Source organism: Thamnophis sirtalis, unplaced genomic scaffold, assembly GCF_051295495.1.
Source record: "Thamnophis sirtalis isolate CommonGarterSnake01/CBP01778 unplaced genomic scaffold, rThaSir2_p1.2 scaffold_11, whole genome shotgun sequence".
In the NCBI taxonomy this organism is placed as follows: Eukaryota; Metazoa; Chordata; class Lepidosauria; order Squamata; family Natricidae; genus Thamnophis; species Thamnophis sirtalis.
In genome coordinates, this window is record NW_028261391.1 from 43154787 (window position 1) to 43178743 (window position 23957).

General features: G+C 36.1%; 1 protein-coding gene across 1 annotated transcript; it reads left to right on the plus strand.

The window, feature by feature from the left end:
- Positions 1 to 945: 945 nt before the first annotated feature.
- On the plus strand, positions 946 to 22119 carry FAM168B (family with sequence similarity 168 member B). Its single transcript, XM_014052145.2, has 7 exons — positions 946 to 1237; positions 7745 to 7825; positions 8543 to 8626; positions 15234 to 15376; positions 15865 to 16042; positions 17332 to 17459; positions 17557 to 22119. Exons 2-6 carry the CDS (start codon positions 7756 to 7758, stop codon positions 17442 to 17444), a joined length of 588 nt encoding a protein of 195 aa, XP_013907620.2. The 5' UTR covers positions 946 to 1237; positions 7745 to 7755; the 3' UTR covers positions 17445 to 17459; positions 17557 to 22119.
- The last annotated feature ends 1838 nt before the right edge of the window (positions 22120 to 23957 follow it).

Genomic DNA, 23957 nt, shown 5'->3' on the forward strand with positions numbered 1-23957 from the left:
TCATCCTTGCACATGTTTTAATATGCACATTTTACTTTTAGCTAGTTCATCTTATTGATGAATATAGGTGAAGAGCTATGGAGCTGGAACAGTTCAATTCCCCCGCCCCTTTTGCTGAAAGTAAAATAGCGTTACACCCTTCTCTATCAAATAAGACACACCTTTTTGTACAGCCCTTACTGAGATTCTTGATTCATACATATTTTGTTTTAAAATGTGTTCTAAGTTAGAGAACGTGATTTTTCTACATTGCAACAGAATATTGCAATTGTTTCTGATAAGGTAACAACCCTTTGGGTAACTGTGATTATAATGGGTTAACAACTAATCAAATGTAATATATAGGTGGCAGTGCATTATATTGCACTATATTTATAGCCAATGTTCTGGATGTATATTTTTGTAATTGATCTGCAAGAGTTAATCTTCAAAGAAATGAATTTATCTATTCACTGATGATATTATCTACCGTTAGTTAGGTAATGAAACGTTTACAAGAAAACAATCAAGCTCAGAGAGCACCAAAGACCCCTCATTTATCTACTTAGCTAATTACGGGTCCCCAACTACTTTCCTTAAAAATTTCCTGGAGGAGATACTAAACCAACTAAAGAAGTTACACCCGGGCACAGTCTTTTTAACGGGTCGACAGTTTAAGGTGAGTATATAACTTCTGCATATATAAACAACCTTTTAAAGAACCTCTAGCAGCCTCTTGGACTCTTATTAGAACGTGCATCTAACTGTGCATAAAATTATGGCCCGAATTATGGTGAAAAGGAGTCGATTACACAGGGGCAATTCTCAAATCTCTAAATTCGAAGTTCTTTTGCTTTGTTTTGAAGGGGGAGAGATTCCATTCGCAATTAGTAACAGCCAGGGCGCCAAACCCACTCCGTCCACGTGATGAGGGGAACTGCGTCCCTCGCTCTCCTCCCGCATGTGACAGCAGTTCTCCGCTGGCCTTTGGGGGCTTCATACGTATGCGGGCATCGTCCGTCCTTTGCACACAGCCGACGAGCGGATGTGACGTTCTGGGCCGCTGGGTTGCTGCGCAGTTCTCCGGAGAAAAGAGAAGGAGAACGAGACGGCGAGGCGCATTCGGGAGGGATTCGTTCTTGCGGTAGCTTTCGGCGGCAGTAGCCCTCGCCCAGGCTTTGCCTCCTCCCGCCTCAGGCCCCGAGAGCGAGAGAGCGACAGCCGGGCAGGGGCCGCCGCGACCAAACGCTGCTCTTCGGTGAGTGAGGGAGCGCCGCCTCGGCCCCTCCCCTCCTCTCTTCCTAACCGCTCCCGGAGGGGCGGCGGGGACTGCAGGTCGTTTTCGGGCCGGCTCCCTTAGGGGGCATCCCCGAGCGAAAGTCACCCCGGGGAGTTGCCTCCTCTGCTTACCGGCCTTCTCGCCCGTCAGCGTGGCGGTCTCTTCCACACAAGGCCCCGCGGCAAGGGATGCTCGGCCGAGCTGAGGCCTCGCGTTTGTGGGCGCTCTTGAGCCGTTTCTGAGGCAGCCTCTTTGGCCCTCACGTCCCTCGGCCTTCCAGCTCTGCATCTCATTTTAGGTCTGCAAAGCGATGCTTGCAACAACCTGGCGGTTGTTTTCCTTATTCGAGGAGCTGCTGCTAAAGGATGGCTTCTTTTTGGGGGGAGGGGAAGCAACAGCTTTTGATCCTAAGCAGGGTGGTGATGCAGCAGAAGAGTTATACCTGGAGTAGAATAAACCTCGATTCCTAATTTGTTAGCCTGGGTTATTGCGAGCAATTGGATCTAATCTGGATTTCAGTGTTGACCAAAAAAAATACATAAGAATTAAAACAGTATTCAAGTGTGTACTTTGTATGTTTGTTGAAAGTCAAAAGCATGCTCTTATATGTTGGGTGTACTAAACTTGAAGTGTAGGTGCTTCAACTCTAACCTTCTTTTATAGAGTTCTGGCGTTTTTACATGGCCTTTTTGAATGAGTTCATAAACGTTCCAACTGGCCTGAGCCAAGCTGCATAAAATACGTTTCTTTAAGTGGAATCTCCATGTATTTTATTTCTAGGTGTTTTTTTTTTAACCCAGAATTTGGATATATTCTGGTCCTATATTCAAATGACTTGTGGGGAGGGGGTGCATCTTTCTGAAAATATAGCTTGAAGACTGAAATGTCTTAACAGGTCTTTATTCACAATTAAAATCATGAGTAAGTTGTGTAAAATCAACTAGTGCCATCGATTTCATCGTAAAACAGTGAATGCATACATTCCATTTATACAGCTCCATCCATAGATGTTTATAAAGTGAAGAATGTATAAGTAGATGATTAGATTGCTATATATTGTTGGTATTTATCATTCTAGTTCAATAGCTGATAAAATGAATTGGGTAGCTGATTAAGTTAATATTAAGGTTAATATTAAACTACTGGCAGTTACTACAATTTAAAATTAAAATTAACAATGACTGTACTCCTACATGAGACATACACATGATTTATTGTCCAGTTGCTTGACCAATTAAACTATAAATATTCAATGTTATGTTTACACATGCGAAACAAAAGTAGTTGATACACTGATTCATTATGTTGTGTGCTTACAGACATTAATAGAACAAACTTGGGCAATGCTATTTGTGTCGTGCTCTGAAAGTGGAGGACTGGAAATTCTTGTACATTTTAGATTATGACATCAAAACGTGGCATCCTCTTCCATGTAGGGGGAAATTAACTCAATTATTTTTCAAAAATCAAATAAATTTTCTCCTTAGGGAAATCAAGTCCCTGAATAAACATAATTCCTAACAAATGTATGCCATTTTTATAGCTTTATATATTAACTCTTTATTTTTTGCTATCAAAATGAAATGACTTGCCAAGACCAAGTCTTTTCAACTGCTTGTACATTTCATTTAAAGACTAGAAAGCTTCAAGATACTAGGAGAAAAAAGCTTCTTCCTCTTGATTCCCCCCCAAGTATTACTGCTTTGAAGTCTTAAAATAAATCCCATGCAATGCTTTTAAGATAAAGTACCATCCATAGTGTTATATACTGCCCTGTTTCCCTGAAAATAAGACCTCCCCTGATAATAAACCCAATCCGGCTTTTGAGTGCATGCCCTAAAATAAGCCCTCCCTGAAAATATTGCAACACAGCAGCAGCCATGATGTGACCACTTTCGCTGCCTCCTGTACCTCAAAAATAATAAGACCTCCCTGAAAATAAGGCCAAGAGCTTATTTCGAGGGAGGGGTGTCAAAAGAAAATAAGACCCTGCCTTATTTTCAGGGAAACAAGAATTTGTTCTTTGAAAATGAAACTTAAGCAACCTGTGAGTCTATAGTGATGTGAAACTATTTAAATAATACACTTTTGATTAATTAGTATACTATAATTACTATAAAATTTGTAGTTTTTATTTGCAGCTTTAGTTTCTATCTTAAAACTGCAGATTCACATGCTTAAGTATTGCAAGTTGCAGCAGTCTGTATCTATCCATCTGATTTTGGATCCTGGCTATTTTGCTGCTATCAAACTAAAACATTCATAATACTTAATGTGGAAGGGATAAACTAACCAGAGTAGTTCTTGTGTGTAGGATTTTTTTAAATTCAAGCTTCCTTGCAAAGGGATGTAATTATAGTTTTATGGCCAATAGATCAAACTTTCTCCCTGTTTCTGTGTTTTAATATACAGAGATCATTGTAATATCTTACAGCGAAACGTTGAAGAAAAATCACAACGGTGGATTCATTTGTAGTTAAAATGCAGAACAATAAAAATATTTTTATATACTTAAATAAGTGTGAATGAGACTTATTCATGATAACTTAGTTCCAAAAGTCTTGGGGTACCAGAGAGTTAACTTACCAGAGTTTGGACGATGGGTGGCTGAGGTGCAATTTCTTGTGGCTTGGCACTTAAGGCCATCTGTATTAAACACTTGAATGAGTGGTGCTTGAGAGGCACAGAACAAACAAGACTTCGGACACTTTAGATCTATTATGTGGTCTCTGTCATAGAGGGTTTTACAGGGTTCTGTCTTGCCTGTATAGTTTTTATTTTTTTTAATTATTTTTTAATTTTATACACATAAGCACATAAACAGAACACATAAACACATTAACAAAAATAACCACATAACTTAAAAACAACATAGGAACAATAAGTTCCATCGTATATCATACAGCAGTTCCGAATCGGTTTCTTTGCAGTTAGTGTTTTTCTTTCTGTACATTTCTATCTTGCGTTCGTAATCTCGTTACTCATTATCCATTTTTATATACATTTCTTTATTTATTTATACTTAGCTACTTATGATCAAGTATTATTTACCTATATTGGGCTTTATATTTTTACTATCATCTATTCTCTTACATACGGTTATAGATATACATTCACATAGTTATTCTTTTGCTTTGCCATTCTTATATTATTATTCCATTTAAAAGGGGTATAAGGTATAATTTGGAATGTATTATTTACCATCCTTCACACCTGCTTTGACACCACCTTATTTTCTCTTTCTTTTCTTTTCTCCCTCCATTCCTTCTCTACTTCCTTCCTCCTCTCCCTCCCCTTCTTCCTTCCCTTACTTCTCCCCTACTCTTACCCTCTGTCTTCTGTATAGTTTTTAATAAGACTGTAAAACATTTGAAAGGAGCATCTTGAGAGTACATTGATACAAGCTAAGCATCTTTCAGAAAGGTTAAAGAAACTATATTCTCGGGAATGATTGGAGCATTGAAGCAACTGTGTCATATTACTTTACTCAGTGGGAAAGCTTTTGAAGCAGTTATGCTGAGAATGTAGCTGCTTTAATGCTTCAATGAGGGGTGCACTTCACTCATGGTAGCTTATTTTGTAAAACACCTCTTTTAAATGTTTTGTGTAACATTTGCTTCTAAAAATAAATTAGCTGGGATAAGTTATGTGAATATTTTTAGTATAATTGTATATTGTTTGTAATTATCTAGAAATATGTTGAATTTTTGAGCAAGTGTTTAGAACTCTGTCTAAATCTAATGAAATTTGAAGTTAGTTGCCAGCTAAAACTTCAACTAGAGAAAACATACTTAGTCTCTGTTAAATACACAGTAATTGCATCAAAATTAATGTAATTCTTTGCCTTTGAAAGCTACGAAAACATCTGCTAATACAGCCTGGTGAATCATATATGCTATAATTCACTGATTCAGTATTAGTTGTCTTAGCTGGTTAATTTTGTAGGAGATAATTCAGTGCTGTATTTGACTAATAAATCCAACATTTCTTGATGGGGGAAGATTTTTTTTTTGTCAACCTGTCTTTTGGCATTAGAAGTTCTTAATATCAGCTTGGTTTGGTATCTGGTAGAAATAGACCTTTCCCCCATTAAATAGTATGACTCAACTCCAAAATAGAAGCACAATTGGTTCCTCCAATTGAAATACAGGCAGTCTTTGACTTACAATCACAGTTGAGCCTAAAATGTCTGTTGCTAAGCTAAAGAGTTTTGCCTATATTACAACCTTTCTTTCCACAATTATTATTGAATCACTGCAGTTGTTAAGTTGGTAACACAGTTGTTTGTGAATCTGGCTTCCCAATGGCCTTTGCTTATCAGAAGGTCCAGGTGATCACATGACCCCAAAATACTGCAACTGTCATAAATATGAGTCAATTGCCCCGCGGCTGAATTTTTATTACATGACCATGGAGAAGCTGTAATGGTTGTGAGTGTAAAAAATGGTCATAATCACCTTTTTAAATGCTGTTGTAACTTTGAATAGTTACTTAAATGGCTGTTGCAAATCAAGGACTGCCTGTATTTTTTTAAATTAAAACCTGTTTGTTCAAAATGCAATCTAATTCATTCATTTCATAATTTATGCTGCTACCATATTGCTGAAGTACTGTTTTTTTCATAACAAAAATAGGGGAATACACATTGTAGGTTAAGGCTACATTGGTAGTTGTTAGCTGATTTCATAGTAAAGTTCATGGATTCATCTGAATGTTAAATTGATAATATGAAGCTAAATTTATCTTACTGGATGCAATATTAATCATGTGTAAAAATTAAGTCCCATTACAGTGGAATTCATAATTAATTGTGTGTAACAACGGTATATTTTAAGATTCCAAGTCTGATTATGTACTTCTTCAGGCTGCTTTTGCTGAATTCTGAACAAATCTGGTAGTCAAAAAAATTAAAGGGCGGTGTATTTATCTACTATGGTAATAGAAGTGTAATGCATATTAAGTAGTTTGAAATCTATTTTATGCAGTATTTTTTTTTCATTTAATAGCACAGTTTCTTGTTTCAATAAAAGGATAGATAGAAATGTGCCTATATATATACATATACATGTACATATACATATATATATATATATTTAGTGTCACTTGAAATAGATCTATACTAGTCTCCCTTTATTTATTTATCAGCACAAATATAACACACACACACACATACCTACCTACCTACCTACCTACATACATACATACATACATACATATTTGTTGTATTTGTGCTGATAAATAAATAAAGGGAGACTAGTATAGATCTATTTCAAGCTATTTAGTTCTCATCAGCTAGCCATACCCTTACTGGGAATTGAATATATATACGGTGTGTATGTGGGAGATTAGCATAATTGAGAAAAGCAATATTCTGCTCTTAACAGATGAGCAGAAAGCTCCAAGTGGAATAGAAGTTCTCTGATTTCATGACACAAATGGGTATATTAAGGATTATATTTACAGGCAATGTTTCTAAAGAGCAGAGTATAAAATATTTTGGAATATTAATTTTATGATTTTTAATATGTTCAGAGTTAGCTAATAAAATTTATTCTATGATAAATAAATCTAATTGGCTTTTGTGATTCTATAAAATTTTAAATATTTCAGTAATATATTAACCATAAGTAGGACAACTATATTAATATAGAGAGTTCTGTGTTGGAATAGTAGTTATATTTCATGTTGTTATATGGTATATATGGGCATACACATGCTTTCCTGCATCTTAAAACTGGCTCATGGCCAATAGTATGGTAGTATATAGTATCCATACTCCAATTCCTTAAAAAATATTTTATAGCAACTGTAATCTTGCATATTATAGTAATTGATTACTTGTTGATGTGAAATGTACTTGTGAATATCTATCTTGTTTGCAATTTTAAGTTTACTAATTTATAAAAATATTTATTAAAATTCAGTACTTTGGACTCAGATATAGAAAGGTGCTTTGGAGCATGCTTGGGACTCAGACAATACCTTTCTGGAATTTACTGAAGCATTTGCATATTTTCTATAATTGGATGGCTGTCTTCCATGCTGAAGCACAAACACAAGAAAAGGTGTTTGATCTAAGGAGTTGTAGAGAGTTATTACAGTAAAACACTTTTTTTGTTTTCAGTTATGAAGTCCTACGGAGCCCAACTATTTATAACTAACCCTATATGTCATTACCCTATGTTGTCAAGAGAGAGTAAGTCCTGTTGAAATCTGAGATTGAATAAATGTCAGTCTCAGAATTGTATTGTTAGATATATTATCAGTTAATCTACTTGGTACATATAAAATTGTTCAAATACCAGTATTTTCACAATTATATTTGCTTGTGAATACAGGATGCACTTCTAGCTAGGCATTCAAATATTTTTTTCAGAGATGTGCTTTTTAGTATTCTCATATTCATAGTAGAGAAGAGAGCAGATTTAAATAATTCATACCGTTAAAGCATTGTAGTGTACTAATTGTGTGACTTTTCCTCTTCAGTTATTGAAATCATGAATCCTGTTTATAGTCCTGGATCTTCTGGGGTGCCCTTTGCAAATGCCAAAGGAATTGGGTATCCAGGTATGTAACTTAAACTCATAAAACTTTCTGTTGTGTTATCAGACCAGATGCTATGATTATCTCAATTCTGAATTGAGTTTGCATGAATGATTACAGTCTTTCTGAACATGGTAGCATCAAGATGTATTGGGACTGAGTTCCCCAAATTCCAAGCATATATGAGAATTCTATATTAGAATAGCTGAATAGCTTTCAAGAAAGTATTGACTTGGGAGTGTGCCATCAATTTATTTTTAACATAGTCGCATGGAAATTTAAAATAGGCGTTTTGGTACGTGTATCCATGCTTTTTGGTATAGAAAATGTAAAGTCAAGATGATACTGCTTTCCATTCTGTGGCCACAAAGATTAGGACATAAACTAGGTTTTTTCACAGATTTAAAATATTATTTTTGACCAGATTTCCCCAATGTCAGTTTTCTCTAAATGTGTGTGAACCAGTTCACAGCATTCCATGGCATATCCATTGTTTGGGATTCTGAGTTGCAAGCCATAGCTATGCAGGGCATCCAATTGAGCAAGGCTCTTTTTGAAAAGCATAAATGAGCTAATTAAGTAAATAGTTCAGGCATTGAAATGATATATTTTATATGACAAAATATAAAGTATTGCTTTGTTATGGATTGAAATTACATTACTATAGTATTATGTTTGTTGGATAATCGTACAAGTACAATATTTATACATCTGAAAATAATTTTCAACTATTCCTTTTAGCTGGATTCCCAATGGGCTATGCAGCTGCTGCTCCTGCTTATTCTCCTAATATATATCCTGCAGCAAATCCAACATTCCAAACAGGTATATAATACTACTACACAATTCAGTAATGTAAACGTATAAGTTATTTCAAATATTGAATATGTTAACATCTGTGATAGTACAAGTGACACATAATCACTAAGTAGTCAAATACTTTAATGCAGGATCTCTATGTCTGAAAGTGTCAAATACAAAGGCAGCAGGAAAATGTTGTAATATGCTGTATATTTCTTTATTAGTTACATTTGTCCATCTTGTAGTTAAAAAAAACATGGTAACACTCAGAGGAACAGCCCTATGCTTATATGTAATCGGGATTTGAGTCCCCAAATTATTTGTTAGAAAGAATAGATGTGGGTATTGTCTTCTACATTTGTAATAATAAGAGTATACAGCCAATTTTCAGGAACCCAGAGTCATTTTTTTTTCATGATGTGGGAAGAACAGTTTAAAACTATGAGCAGGGATGGAGTGCCTTGCTGTATTAGCCCTCTTTTTATTACAATTATGAAATGCTTCCTGTTAACACAATATTTTATATTGAGTTGAAGTTCCAACTGGGCATTTTATTAAGCTGTGACAAAATAGCCCTTTAGGCAAGGATGTCAGGAACAATATTGAACTTTAAGCTCGGATTATATCCTTGTTCCCGTCCAAAATAGCCAGTTGTCATATCAGGGCAGGCCAAACTAAAGCCCACTTATGATCATCTCCATAGAAACATTCTTTCATCAAACCAGACATACTTTAAGATAATCCTTCCTTGAGAGCCATTTTGCCCTTGATACACTTTCACCATCTTTTCTTTGGTTTAGCATGACAGTTACTGATTACATGATTCACAAGTACACAATGGCAAAGAACAAGAATGAATCATTTTGGCAAGGGTGGATTTTACTGGAACCCCTAGGGGTTGAATGTAATGATTGGAATAATCTGAACTTTTCAATCCTCTTTTTTGTCCCATAAGAAAACAGTGCAGGTTTTTCTTCCTGCGTATGTTGATGTATTTTTCTAAGTTTGAGTATACCTGATGATTGTTCAAGGAATTAGTTCATTAAAGGTATTCGGAGTTTAGCTATGAATTAGGATGCAGTAAGGTATCTGTCCTATCTTCATCATGAACTGAATTCTGTGCCACTTACTGGCATCCTCAAGCAGTTGTTGGTATAACGGTATGGAACTACCCATTGTGGTTTTAAAGCAATGTTACATTGTATTGATGGAAAATTATTGTAAATTGAAGAGGGCTACGCCAAAGGGAAGATTAGATACACTTACATACATAACTTCCACACTGTCAATGAAATTACAGTTAACGTTAATTCTGGAAATTTAATTCTGAAAATTTTAGAAATATTCTGAAATAATTCTGTATATATGCATGTTTTCAAGTGTAGCTCAGAAATTTTTATGTGGTGCCACAATAAAAAATGTTAACATTAATAACATCCAATTAAAATTAGCTGTTTATGAAATACAGTACCCCATTTATAAAATTAATTTCTGGGAAACAGAAATGCCAGATAACTAGAAAAGGACTAAATATGTCATTCTTCAAAAATGAGAATATGTATAATTATTGATTCAGTCTGAATTGATACTGAAAAATTGAGAACAAATAGTAAAGCAAATTATTTACAAACATCTCAAAAACAATAGAAGGAATTTTCATGCACAGGTACTAGTACTCACCAGAGTAATTGATCTGAATGATTTAAACAGATTGTGTGAATACTGCGGTCATTATATATCTTAACTTTAGCAAAACATTTGATACCATGACATTCTGATAAACAAGGTAATTGTGAACTGTAATGTGTGACAGGTATATAGAACTAACTTGAAAAACATAGAATGTTCCTCAATAATTCTGCATCAGAATGGACTAGATAATGAATGGCACAGAGTCCAATGTAGTTTGGTAGAAACTATTTGCTCAGTTGACCATATCATATATAAAACTGATAAAAAAATACAAAGAAAACAATAAAACACTTTCATAATAAGTCGTCACCCCTATAGTTCACTCCAGTCTGATGTAGATATTCTCTCCTGTTTCATAATGACCTTGAAATAAAGAGTGCAATCTTACTGGTGATTTGCAGGTTTGTTCCTTGCAATAAATATTATTGTTTCTCCTGGGTGCCCCAATATTTTTTTTGTTTTTAAATATGAGTCTTAAGTACACAGCAGAGAACAGTTCCATCAACAAGAATGTGACTTCGATGATTGATGCTCCACAAATGCATAGTCTTTCTTCAAGTTTGACCATGAAATCCCCCATGTCTCATGGAGTTCAGTTGTTCAAACTGAGCTCCAGAGAAAGCTCTTCTGAAATGTTGAGACATGTAACTTAAACATTTTCCTAATCAAGGGGCTGATTTGTGTTGAATCAGCCACTTCAAAGACATGACACATTTAAGTATTGCAGCCACATCAATAACTCTTTGTTTGAAAGCTTCCTTGGCCTTTAGATAGGATTTGACAAGGATATTTAAAGATTACATTTGAAAGTTGGATGTGGTTGAAGTAGAAAGTATGGTTATCAACTTAGATAATGCAAAATAGGTACAATAGCTAATATATAATAGGAAAATATCACGACTGTTGTTTATAGGAAAGAAAATGGGCTAGAAATAATAGAATGCATTAGATACAAAGGTTTTCATCTAGAAAAAGTAATTCAGATGCACAGGGAAAATACCAGGCTTGATGATAATGCTTGTAAAATAAATATTGGAATTGTTCATTTATGAATCTGCAGAGGGGGGTTACTGCAAAGAAGACAGATGCAGTTTTAAACTGTATCAGCACTGATATGGTTTCTGAATCAGGGGAAGTAATAGTTGTACTTTATTCTTCTTTGGTCAGGCCCCCACTTTGAGTATTGTGTCCAGTTCTGATCACTGCATATTAAAGAGGATTCAGACAAACTGGAACAGGTTCAGAGAAGAGCAACGCGGATGATCATGGGACAAGAAACTAAGACCCATGAAGAAATATTGAAGAAATTGGGAATGTTTAGCATTGAGACATGAAGACTCTAGGGGAAGGGGGCATAATAGCATTCTTCAAATACCTGAGAGGATGTCATACTGACGAGGATATAGACTGTTCTCCGATATTCCAGAGCTCAGGATGTTTAATAATGGATTTAAGTTACAGGAAGGCAGATTCTGATTCAATATTAACAAAAAAATGTAACAATAAGAGCATGTCAACAATGTCATTATGTGTACCCTTCTGCAGTAAGAACAGTTCAATGTTGCACTGTATGTACCTCCAAGTTGGTGGTATGTGTACAACAGTATATTGGGTTGCAAGTTAGTTTCTAGATTAAATATCATAACTTGCATGGAATAGTGTGACCATGCTTGGGGTAAATCTGGGCCTTGATTGTATTGATGGCATATTCAAAATTTGCGAGAACTGACAATTACTGACCATATTGGTAATCGAGAATTTGGTTTTGGCACAGATCTGACTAAGTGTAAGTAATACAGCCTTCTCAATCATGCTAAAAACTTCATGTGAAAACCTTGATTGACCAAAGCTATATTAACTGGCAGAGATCTATATGTGGCCATATGGTGAGGACCATGGCACGTAGAATATTGTAATTTGGAATATAAGAAAAGTGAGTGGTTAAGAATAAGAAGGTAATTGCAGGTAACAGTTTGTTCCTCCCTTCACTAAGAAAAAAGTAATATTCAAATGAAGATAATACACAGGGAAGTGCAAATAGTTTTCTCTTACTGACTGCTTGTTTGATGACTGTTCAAAGCTACAACAGCACTGAAAAGGGAGTTTTACGATCAATCTTCCAAGTTGTAACATCACAATGCCCCCATATCACATGATCATGATTCAAACATTTGGCAAGTGGTGTGCCCAAAAAATATAAGACCCAGTATTATTTTCGGGGAAATAAGGTATGATAGTTACAGCGTTCATGGTCACGTGATTGCCCTTTGTGACCTTTGCATCGGTTTTCTAATAAGCCAAGAAGTATTGCTAGAAGTATTTTAGATGTTTTTATGGGAATTATAGTGATATGTTGAAAAAAAGAATATAAATGAATATTTTTAATTCTTAATGTCCAAGAAAAATAAAGAGAATGTTTCAACTGCTGTAAGAAAATTGAAAAATGGTAATACTGCAAGTGTAGAAAATAATAAATCTAGAGAAAGGTTAAAATACGTAAATGAAGCTAGTTTAAAGAGAGGTAAAGAAAAGGGAAGAAACTGATGAAGTAAGTGGATAGAAAAGAAAACAAGATATTTAGGTTTTATAGAAAGAACTAAATTCAGTAGGTAAGCATCCTCTTCCTGTCTAGATTTAGGATTCCACAATCAGCAAAGAATATTTCCAACCATTTACATCTTTAGCAGCTTCGTTCTTTGTAGTTTATGTGAGGTTCCTCTATCCATTCTGAATCAGATTCTAGATAGACCTTAAATCTATACTAGAATGTTCCAAAATAAACTATAAAATCTAATTTCAACCATAATTTAACATACAGTAATAAAGATAGTCCTAGGGTAACTACCACTCCTTTAGTGGCAGTTCAAAGTTACAACAGCATTGAATTAATGTGGTTATGATTGGTCCATGAAGTTTCAGATGTCCCAACACCCGAGTGATCAGGTCATGTGATCATGATCTGGACTCTTGGCAACTGGCTCTCACTTAGGACAGTTGTAGTGTCCTACATACATGTGATCAGAATTTGCAATCTTCCCAGCCAGCTACAAGCAAAGTCAATGGAGAAACTGGCAGGGAAGGTCAAAGTCAAGTTTGCCCAGCTGGTGCATCATTCCCCACCCCTTCTGCATTTGTGCTGGCCACCTGCTCAGCTTCCATGAGCACTGCTATGTTCACATCAAACCTCCCCAGCTGAGCCTCACTGACCTTACACCTTCCTTGTGCCTGAGCTTGTGCCTTGCCACCCTCCCTGAGATCACATTCCTCCACCCACACGCCCTCTCCAAGCCTCACGGCACACCTGCCATACCTCCCCAGTAACCCACACTCCCCCACCCAGCAGCAGCCATCCCAAGCCCCACTGCACTTGTGCCATGCTTCCTGGTCACATAATGCATTATCTCGCTCCCTCTCCCATTCACCAACCACTTATTTGCCTGCTGACTTAGTTCAAAGCCACCTGGGACTTCCTGCTAGCTTCCCTGCTAACTTGTTTGTTAGGATGTTGCAGGGAGATGCTCACTTAATGACCCAGGATCCTCACTTTAACAATAGCAGGGATTGTAAACTACTAAGCAGTGTCACATGATATTGTTCTTTATGACTAGATCACTTAGCAATGAAAATTCCAGTCTCCAAAGCCCTTGTAACTGGAGGACTACCCATAAATACTTCTTATCAAACTTTACAATGGCAACAATCCAGAATTTATGACAATAGTAGTAATCGGGTGGGATTCGACTGGTTCAGGCGAACCGGTAGCTCCGATGATCAACTGGGAGCAAATCGGTTTGCTCTCACAATCAAGTGGGGCCGCCCGCCCCTGCACTTTACTGACCTATATCTTCTCCCCTGAGTTGCGCAGCAGAGTAGTTTGCTGCGTGTTTTTCAATCCAGCAGTAATGCGTAAGGCAAGTTTTCTCAAAACTGCACACACGCGCAAACACCAAACCGGTTGTTAAACTGGTAGGATCCCACCACTGGTAGTAATCAAGAATGTAGTTATGCATTTTGTGAACCTCCCAGAATCATTGAGAGTCAGGCAACATGCAAATTTGATGAATAAATGATAAAAAGTACTTTTTACACTGTGCTTATTATTTTGCCTTTCTAAACATTAAAAGCTGAGTATTTTCTTGACTATTTTTTATCATTGCACATATTTTACTGTTCTCTTTGTGCTTATAGAGCAGAGTTGTCAAACTCGGGGGCTGTATCCGGCCCGCAGGGTGCTTAGATCTGACCCACAGGACTGCACTGGAAACAGTGACGGACCGGCCCATGATACCTCTGCCAGCAAAAACAGACCTCCGGGGTGGAGGTGGTGTACTGGCAAAGGGCTGCAGGAGGCCACCACGGCCGATAATTGGGCCCAGGAGGGCTGCGCACCCTCTCCCCCCTTCCAAGCTCCGTTTTTGTTGGCAGAGGGCTGTAGGAGGACGTTGCCACTGAAAATAGGGCTTGGGAGCTTGTTTTCACTGGCAGACCGCTCGGGCCACCACAGGCGCTGCTGACACAAGTGATGTCAAGAAGCCATGCCGACCCCCGAGGTCAGATACAACCCCGATGCCCTCAGTGAAATCAAGTTTGACACCCCTGTTATAGTAGTGCCATCACTGGGCTTGAGCTGAGTCTGCAGGATGATTATACTGATGATTGTAGAGTTTTTATTTTAACTTTGGCTGCCAACTTATATTTATTTAATGTGATCTTGTAACATTGTATTTTTAACTGTTGTTAGCTGCCTATAGTTATCATATTGAGATGGGTAGTCATATAAATTTAAATAAATAACTAATAGTTTGTGTTGGGCAGCAGTTTCTTCCTATTTTTGTGATTTTAATTTTAAAAATGGATTATGCTATTTTTCACTGTTTAATAATATGAATATTACAAATTATTAGAACACAAAGTTTATACTTGGCTATCTTTTATATAGGTTATACACCAGGCACACCATATAAAGTCTCTTGCTCACCCACCAGTGGTACAGTGCCTCCTTATTCTTCATCGCCCAATCCTTACCAAACTGCAGTATACCCAGTTCGAAGTGCCTATCCACAGCAGAATCCATATGCACAGGTAAAAAGAGTATGTTTATTGTTTGACTTAATTATATAACAATTGGAACTGTGCCATTTTCTAGATTCTTAGGGCTGTGCTGGTTTGGGGTGGGATTATAATAATCATACGTATAGTGTAAATCAGAATTGTAGTGAATTTTGGCTTATAGTTGATAATCTGCCTTCAAAACAACATGATTGTTGACTTCTTGTTCCTGGTTTGTTTGGAGATACAAGCCAGCAATTTTGGTTAATATGCAATTACACTTGTGCTTCCCAATTAGTTCAGATTGATTGAGCAGTTAATCAGGAATAGTTTTGAGAAAACTAAAAACTCATTATTACTGATGAACAGTAATCAGTTCTTTTTTTTTCCTTTTTGAAGGGCCCGACTCATACCTGATGTGTATAATAAAATAATGGCATTTCCTTGAAACCGTGTGGCCTTTTAGTATATATCAATAGTACTGGAAAGACTTTTAGTAAAACAACCATTTTTTTCAACAGCAAGGCACTTACTACACACAGCCTTTATATGCAGCACCACCCCACGTAATCCATCACACTACAGTTGTGCAGCCCAATGGAATGCCTGCAACTATGTATCCAGCACCAATTCCACCTCCCAGAGGAAATGGTGTCACCATGGGAATGGTGGCTGGGACCACAATGGCAATGTCTGCAGGTATGTGAATTTTCTTTTATTCCAAAAGTCTGTGATATGGTATTGGTTGTTATAGAGCACTTGATACCTATTAGTGTGGCCAGTTGGGTGCTGCATATAAATTCTCAGAAAACCATTGGTAAACAGGTAATCTCTTTGGCACATAGCACTAACATTTTGTATTCTTGTAACTAATCCTTTGACTATCAAACACATTTTAAAATGCAGGTCCTTCTGTGATAGTGACCCTCACAAGGCAATTGTATATTAAATACAGGTAGTTATTTGACTTACAACAGTTTGTTTAATTTGAAGTTACAGAGGCATTAAAAAAGTGACTTATCCCTGTTTTCACCCTCACAACCATTGTAGCATCCTCATGGTCACGCAATAATTCAGATACTTGGCAATTGACTCGTATTTATGATGTTTGTCATGTGATCACCTTTTGCAACCTTCTGACATGCAAAGTCAAAGGAGAAGCCAGATTCACTTAGCAGCCGTGTTACTTACTTAACAACTGCAGTGATTGGCTTAACAACCGTGATACGAAAAGTCATAAAACGGGGCAAAATTCACTTTAAAAATGTTTCACTTAGCAACAGAAATTTTAGGTTAAATTGTGGTCATAAGTGGAGGACTACTCGTATTCTGATTTGTAGAATATTTATTGATTGGTTGTATGTCAAAGTGCAGAAAGAAGTTTTAACATGGTAATGCAAGAAGTGAATTTAATTTTGTGCCATGCCTTAATATCATTTTAATTGGGAATTCTGGGAATTATAGTCCTAAAATATTTGTAAGACATATCATACAACTAGGGGAGACATGATGCAGTGTTCCAATATCTCAGGGATTGCCACAAAGAAGAGGAAGTCAAACTATTCTCAAAAGCACCTGAGGATAGAACAAGAAGCAATGGGTGGAACTAATCAAGGAGAGAAGCAACTTAGAACTGAGGAGAAATTTCCTGACAGAACGATTAAACAGTGGAACAGCTTGCCTCCAGAAGTTGTGAATGCTCCAACACTAGAAGTTTTTAAGAAGATGTTAGATAACCATTTTTCTGAAATGGTATAGGGTTTCCTATCTAGGCAAGGGGTTGGACTAGAAGACCTGCAAGGTCCCTTCCAACTCTTATTCTATTCTATTTTATTCTAAAATTCAGGGGGGGGGGGAAGGACAGTCTGCAAACATAATTTATTTAAGTTCTGTAACAGAAATTCTGGTGGCTATGCCAACTTCCAAACTATTTATAAACAATGAAGAGTTCTAAGCAATTAAGTGTGGAAATATTTTTTCCTTCCCAGGTACCTTGTTGACAACACATTCCCCAACTCCCGTAGCCCCCCACCAAGTTACAATGCCCACTTATCGAGCTCCAGGAACTCCAACCTATAGTTATGTGCCCCCACAGTGGTGATTACCATTACCCAGTGTAAGTATTAATATATTTATAGCTATAATGATTTGTCTAGTGCAGGACTATCAAAAGGCACAATGCTTAGCTATTTTTACCCTTCTTTTGAATGCAGATTTGAAGATGGGAGATATGCAATCAAGTAACTGAGGTTTAAAAGTTGGTGCTGAAGCCTTCATGCCTCCAACCAGGACTTGTTTCTTCTGAATGCTTGCAATCCTTTGCTAAACACTAATTCCACCGAAGACTTCCCAGTGCTGCATATCTTACATCTTGGAACTCCAGCAGTTAGTCTTAAAGCAAATCCTGTTTTGTGGACTGTCTTGCAATTTTTAGCTAATTATAATGATTAAAGGAAGTATAAATTTATTGATTCATATCTAGTTGAATGCATGTCTAAAACTCGCAAAGCTTGCTCAACCTACCTGCTCTGACTGATGCAAAAATTGTCATATGCAAAATCCAAACAAGCCGAAAAGTATTTTACAGTTTATATCACTAATGCACTGTTGTAATGTTTGCAGGGTCTTAAAGAGGTAGAATTGTGGCAGTGATTTTTTTCCATCATTCTACATTAGCAAGTGTGTTAACCTTTTAGGTCACCAGGTAAAGGGAGAAAAAATTGGCGGTGTTTTTCTTTCTGGTTCTGTGACTGGAAAATGACTTTGTAGAAATCTTGCAAAGGAACCATTTGTTATTTGTAAGTTCTTTCCATTTCCACTTTTTAGATTCAGTGTTATGGACATTCTCAAGGACAAAAACATTCAGGAAAAATGCGGTTAAGGTATTTTTCCTGTTTAATTCATTAATCATCATCGGAATGTTTGGTGGAAAATCATCTACGTAATGGTTTACCTCCTAGAACAGTCTTAAGTGATTGGTGTCAATGATTGCCACACTGCTGGTAAATACAATTTTGTTCAGGTCCACGACCACCCCTCCCCAACAAAGCAGCACTAATCTTGGCCAGATTGATAGTTTGAGCAGTTTTCTTTTGTAAAAGCATAGTCATATCAATATTTCAATAGAAAAGAATTCAACATATTCTGAAGAAAAATGTCCTTTTTGATTAGGGGAGCAAATTAATTAAATGATTTTATTGGCTTATTTTCCTTGCAGCATGGATATGAACCAAGTGTGGAAGCAATTGTTAGAATATACCTTTACATAAAAAGTAGGACTAAATTCAAAAGTGATCAAGTACAAAGATTCTTGTTGGTGATAATCTTTTGGCATAATCTTGGGCATATACTTTTTTACCTCCTAAATTGCATTTGGAAAAAGTGAAATTAAGAAAACAGAAGCAGTATTTTATTGCAGTGAACCACTTCTGAACTCCTTGCCTACAGCTTTGAGTCTTTGTAGAAGTACCTCAGTCAATGCTGTGGCGATATAGGGCTAGTCTTGGAACCAGTTTGTGTACCAAAATTATTATGGGATTTTTAAATTTTTATTTTAGGCTTTAATTTCAGTGCTAAAAGCAATCAAGGGCTTTCTTTGAATTGGCACCAATTATTATTCCCCCCAGTATTTCCTGTCTGCAATAAATAGTGTAGTCAAAGATTAAAATGTTCCCTTTTAAAGTTAACATTTGTAGATTAGTTTATAGTATTGGTAAAATATTTGCAAGTTGTTGGTGTTTTTTAATTGTGAAACTGAGCATCCTAACATTGGGATGATGAGTTTTTAAATCAGATGTTACAACTACTTATATGTAACTTGGAAACTGATTTTAGTACTACCATTCTATTATTTTTTTCTTCTGGGGCAAGAATCTTCTGTGCCTCAAATCCATTTGAAACGGCCTTTATGATGTTTAAACAATAACGTACTCTCTCTTTTTGTTTTACTTAAAATGTATTTTCTTTGGATCATTATATGACACATGTATCCAAATGCCAGTGACACAACATAATCATATGTATTCTTACATTTTAATCTTGAGCACTTATTGCAGCTGAGAAAGTTCTGTATCCATAGAACAAGCAAATTCATTCTTTCTTGCCATTTGGGTCTGCTTAGCTATTATTCCATTTGTGAAATTGTCATCATTCTGAAGAGTGCTCCCTAAATTTATGATTATTGAGTATGGACACTTAACCAGTGTAGCAGGCTTTTAAAGTTAAATTTCTTGCATTTATCACAGATGTGAATTTTGAAAAATAGTTTTGCCAGGGACATGTTGAAAATAAATAAAAGCTTATGTCTTTATATAAATGTCCTGAAGTCTGTAGCTAATGCAGCACTTTGTAAATGGTAAAGATAAATTGTACTTGATTCTTCTCAACTTTCAGTTTCTAGATATTTCCTTGGTTGTTTTTTTTTTTTTTAATACAGTGATACCGTAGTAACAGCTTTTAGGTAATCCGACTTTGAGCACTTTTTTCTGAGTTGTGTTATGGGATTCATCTGCAATGGAGGAATAGTACTATGCTGTCCCTTGAGAAATAGTACTTCTTGCAAAAATTACTGCACCTTCCAGAATTTGGGGGAGGGGGGAATAGGGCAATGATCTTTTATTGGAGATAAATCCATACCTCCAATAGCATCAGTAGGAAAGTAACCAAAAGCACAGTGATGAGAGGATGTATATAGCTTGGTATATTGTTGCAAATAATTAAAAAAGCATGACTATGAAACAAAGTTTGTACTTCAAATGGATGTATTAGACAGGGGATATTGTGGATTTTTTTTCTCCTCCTGGCTGTTAGTTCCCTGTTTAGAATTCCTGTATGGGAGGGTGGGGGAGGTAAAGCCTCTATTTCTTAGTATGTGGTTGCATTGAAACTCCTCCGAAAGCTTTAAAGGAGGTTGATGCAGCAGAGACAAGGCTCCAATCAAGCTGCTTCCAGACAAATGCAGCCTCTAGAGGGAAATACAGTAACATAATACAGCAATAACAGAGAAAACAAAAGATCTGAGTTTAATTTGAAAGGCTATGTTTTTAAATAATACTGAAGGCATTGTTTAGAAGACATTCTCAAGCTATATTACACAATATTTGAAGTGTCTTTTTTTTTAAAAAAAAATAGCAAAATAGACACATTCTACAGATACTTTATATTTGGCCAAGAAACTTGTAGATGTAATCAGTGGTATTAATGCTAACCAACTGACATGAAACTAAATATCCCATTTTTAATTGAGGTAATAAATGTATAAATAAAATATTACTGTAGACATACATTGAAATACTCTGAGAAGCTCATACATTACCACGAAATATGTCTTGATGCCACGATGGAGATAATGGAGGGAAGAAGGTTTTTTGCTTTATTTGGATTCCTGAAATGTAACCCAGTGAGAGCAGAATTTTTAATCTGTCATGACTAAAACTTGGCACAGGCTCCATAATATAGTTAATATTTCATGACCATTACAAAGTAATTTTAACTTCAGTAGAAAATTTTGAATTTATTAGGGAAAAACTTTTGTTCCTATGTGTTTCTACTGAGCATTTGTATTGCTTGGTTGTGTAAGTTAATTTTGTTGAGTCAAAATGCAGGGGAGCAAAACATTTTCGACTACTTTCTATTGCATTGTTGTGTTGATAGTATGAAGCAGACACTCAACAGCACTAAGGGTCTGTTCTGGAACAAGAAAAAAATAGGTATTGATAATTATTTTTTGACAGTGAAGTTTAATATTGCATTCTGTATTCGGTTGTTTGCTAATTTACCACATTCCCTTTCTGTCTCTGCCTGCAAACACTGAGCCCCAATTTGTTTTTAACCTGTGCATAGAGTTTGTTTGCACTTGGCCTTTCCTCTTGACTTTTTCCTCTGTGTAGTCATTCCTTCTCAATATATCTAACAAGCTCATCCACGTGGAATAATAATAAAAGGGAGACAGCAGTGCAGGCAAGGGAGCTGCATCTATATTAAACATCTGATTCTTGTTCGAGCTGCCAATCAGTAGATATTGAAAGACAGCAAGCAACAAGTAACTGGAGAGAGGTTGTATTATCAGAATCTTGAATTGTCTCTTCAGCCTACTGAAGACATTAGTATTTATGAGATACTGAGGTGGCTATTTTAAATGAAACGGGCACTCTTTCTAAAATGACATGGAAATATTTGAGCATCCCAATATCAGGAGTCAATTTAACATACCAAGATAGTCTGAACAGTTTGACTTCCAATTCCGTCATCGGTATCTGTATGACTTTTGCTAACCTGATATGACTTTTGAGCACTTAGCAAGCAAACTGTGGAAGCTTCACTTTAGCTTGCTGCTGTACAAACTTGTTTTAGTAGAATGGATTTGTTAGTGGGATTTTATTGTAGTGCTATTATTGGCTGCCCTTGTGGGGTGAAAAGTGGAATGCATGCAACAGAAGTGCAAGAGGCCCCAGTAATAGTGTTGTTATGAAATAGGCACAGGTTTCCTTTTTATATAACTTTTTTTTTTAAAAAAAAACTGTCTTAAAACAGTTGTATTGGTACTTTTTCCCAAGTTTAGGTCAATGTTGTCTTCCAGAAGTTTAAAGCATCACATCTTTTGCATCAACACATAGGAGTGGCAATTCCATTCTGAGCCAATTGTGTAAAATTCATTTTTATTATACAATCGAATGAGTAGATGAGCTCAGAGTTAAATTCTTAAAAGCACGTTTATGTAACAGGAATTGTTATGTATTAATACTTCAGTTTTCAATAAAGATTGACTGTGTTGCTTATTGTTGTTGTTTTTCTTTTGCAACTACAATCCCCAAAAATAATGTTAAATGATGATTAGGCTTTTTAATATGCATTGTGCTAGAAACTTTCATCCCTGAAAGGCAATCTGGCACATTCTACACATTGTGGATTACAATTGCCATCAGTCTCAGCCAGCAAAGCTATTAACATGGATTGTGGGAATTGTGATTTAAAACATCTGAAGAAATTCACATTGCCTGCCTCTAATTTACTGAGCAACAAGAGTTTGATTCACATCACACTTGCTGTCTTAGCACCATCCATAAAATTTTAAAACAATTTGCACATTTCATTGAAATAAAAATGTTAAAGTGAGATTAGCAGATTTTTTTTTATTTTCTTGCCAATAAATGTTTTAATTTTAAATTTCACATGCTTTTAGAGAACTGCTGTAATTTTGCCATGTTTAATGAAAGTTGGGTTGGTATTGGAAGGAATCATTTAGATCAGTAAGTTCAACTGCCTATTCAGGGTAGAGATTTAAATTAGGGCATTCCAGAAAGAAGCCAATTGACTCTCACTGAAATACCCAATAGAAACCACCACCCTCCAGGTAATTGGTTCTTGTCAAATGGAAACTTTCTAACAATCTGCCTTTCTGTGACTTAATCTGTTTTATACCATGCACTTCCTAATGAGAATTCAGATTTCGTGTCACTTGAGTGTGACTTTTATCTAATTTATATAGCTGCTCATCTCAGAAGGAAAATGCCACAAATGTATCTCCCTCTATCAACTTCTCAAGGCTGTACCCACCCAGCTCTTTCAGCCTCTTCATAGGACTTGATTTCATCTTTCACTGAATCTCTTCTGATTTCTCTGAATCCTTTAAATGTGGTGACACCTAGAATTCAAGGCAAAGTCTGCTCAAAGTCAAGTAAGAGTGAACCAATTATATTTGCCACACTCAATAATGCTTAAACTCACCTATTTAGAAGAACATGAGGTGAAATTGAGGTGGCAAAGCACTTAAGCTTGTCAGATCACTGGTCAGGACTTTGAAAGATAAGCAGGAAGGAAAAATAATTGGTCTCTGTGTTAATGGTTTTATTTCACATTTCTTCACATCTGATTATGTAGAGTAGTTTATAGCCTTGCCTGTGTTGCAGTCATAATATCACCGGATCTCAAATTTAGGTTGCTTGCTTGCTCTGGTGTAAGCTAAAACTAGTAATATATTTCATACAGTATTGCATGATGTCATGAGATGCTTTCAAATATGACAAATGCTTCCAACTGAAACAAATTAATTCCTACATTTCAGCCTCTAATAAGTCATTCTAGACATTTTTTTTCAGATCTTTTTTCTGACTATGGAGAACTATTGATTCATACTTTATCCTATTTTTGGTAAGGATTTCTGAAGAACAGTTGAATGTTCTTACCTAATTAGAGAAGTATATATTTTCCCCTTTTCCTGCAAGAGATATTTTGCAAATTCAGTTATATAATAGTCAAAATTATGCAAATAAAACACAATAAATTCTTTCCATTTAAATGGGGAAAAAAATACTATTCTGAAATCGCCTATTTCCAGATAACCTCAGAACAATGTTTATGGCTGTATGTATGGTAGCTTTTTTAACAAAAAAATTGTCAAATTGTAGCATTGTTAAATCATGCCATTCAATTTGTGGAAGTCTCACAGCACCTGTCTGAAGGTAGCTAATGTTAAAAAAAAACTAGTAAATCTCAGATCCGATTCTCATTTGAGTAAAGTATGGAAGGAATTCAAGGATTGTAGATTGGTACCCTCGAAGACAGAGGTAATTCACGTTTTGCATTATGGCCAAGAAAACTATGATTATGTCCATGT

What these genes read in the sequence shown, in the direction of transcription:
- FAM168B (XM_014052145.2), top strand. Translation starts at nt 7,756, where the DNA reads ATGAATCCTGTTTATAGTCCTGGATCTTCTGGGGTGCCCTTTGCAAAT. An exon ending in AAATCCAACATTCCAAACAG is followed by an intron (nt 8,627 to 15,233) that starts GTATATAATACT and finishes TCTTTTATATAG; the next exon opens with GTTATACACCAGGCACACCA. An exon ending in CACAATGGCAATGTCTGCAG is followed by an intron (nt 16,043 to 17,331) that starts GTATGTGAATTT and finishes TTTCCTTCCCAG; the next exon opens with GTACCTTGTTGACAACACAT.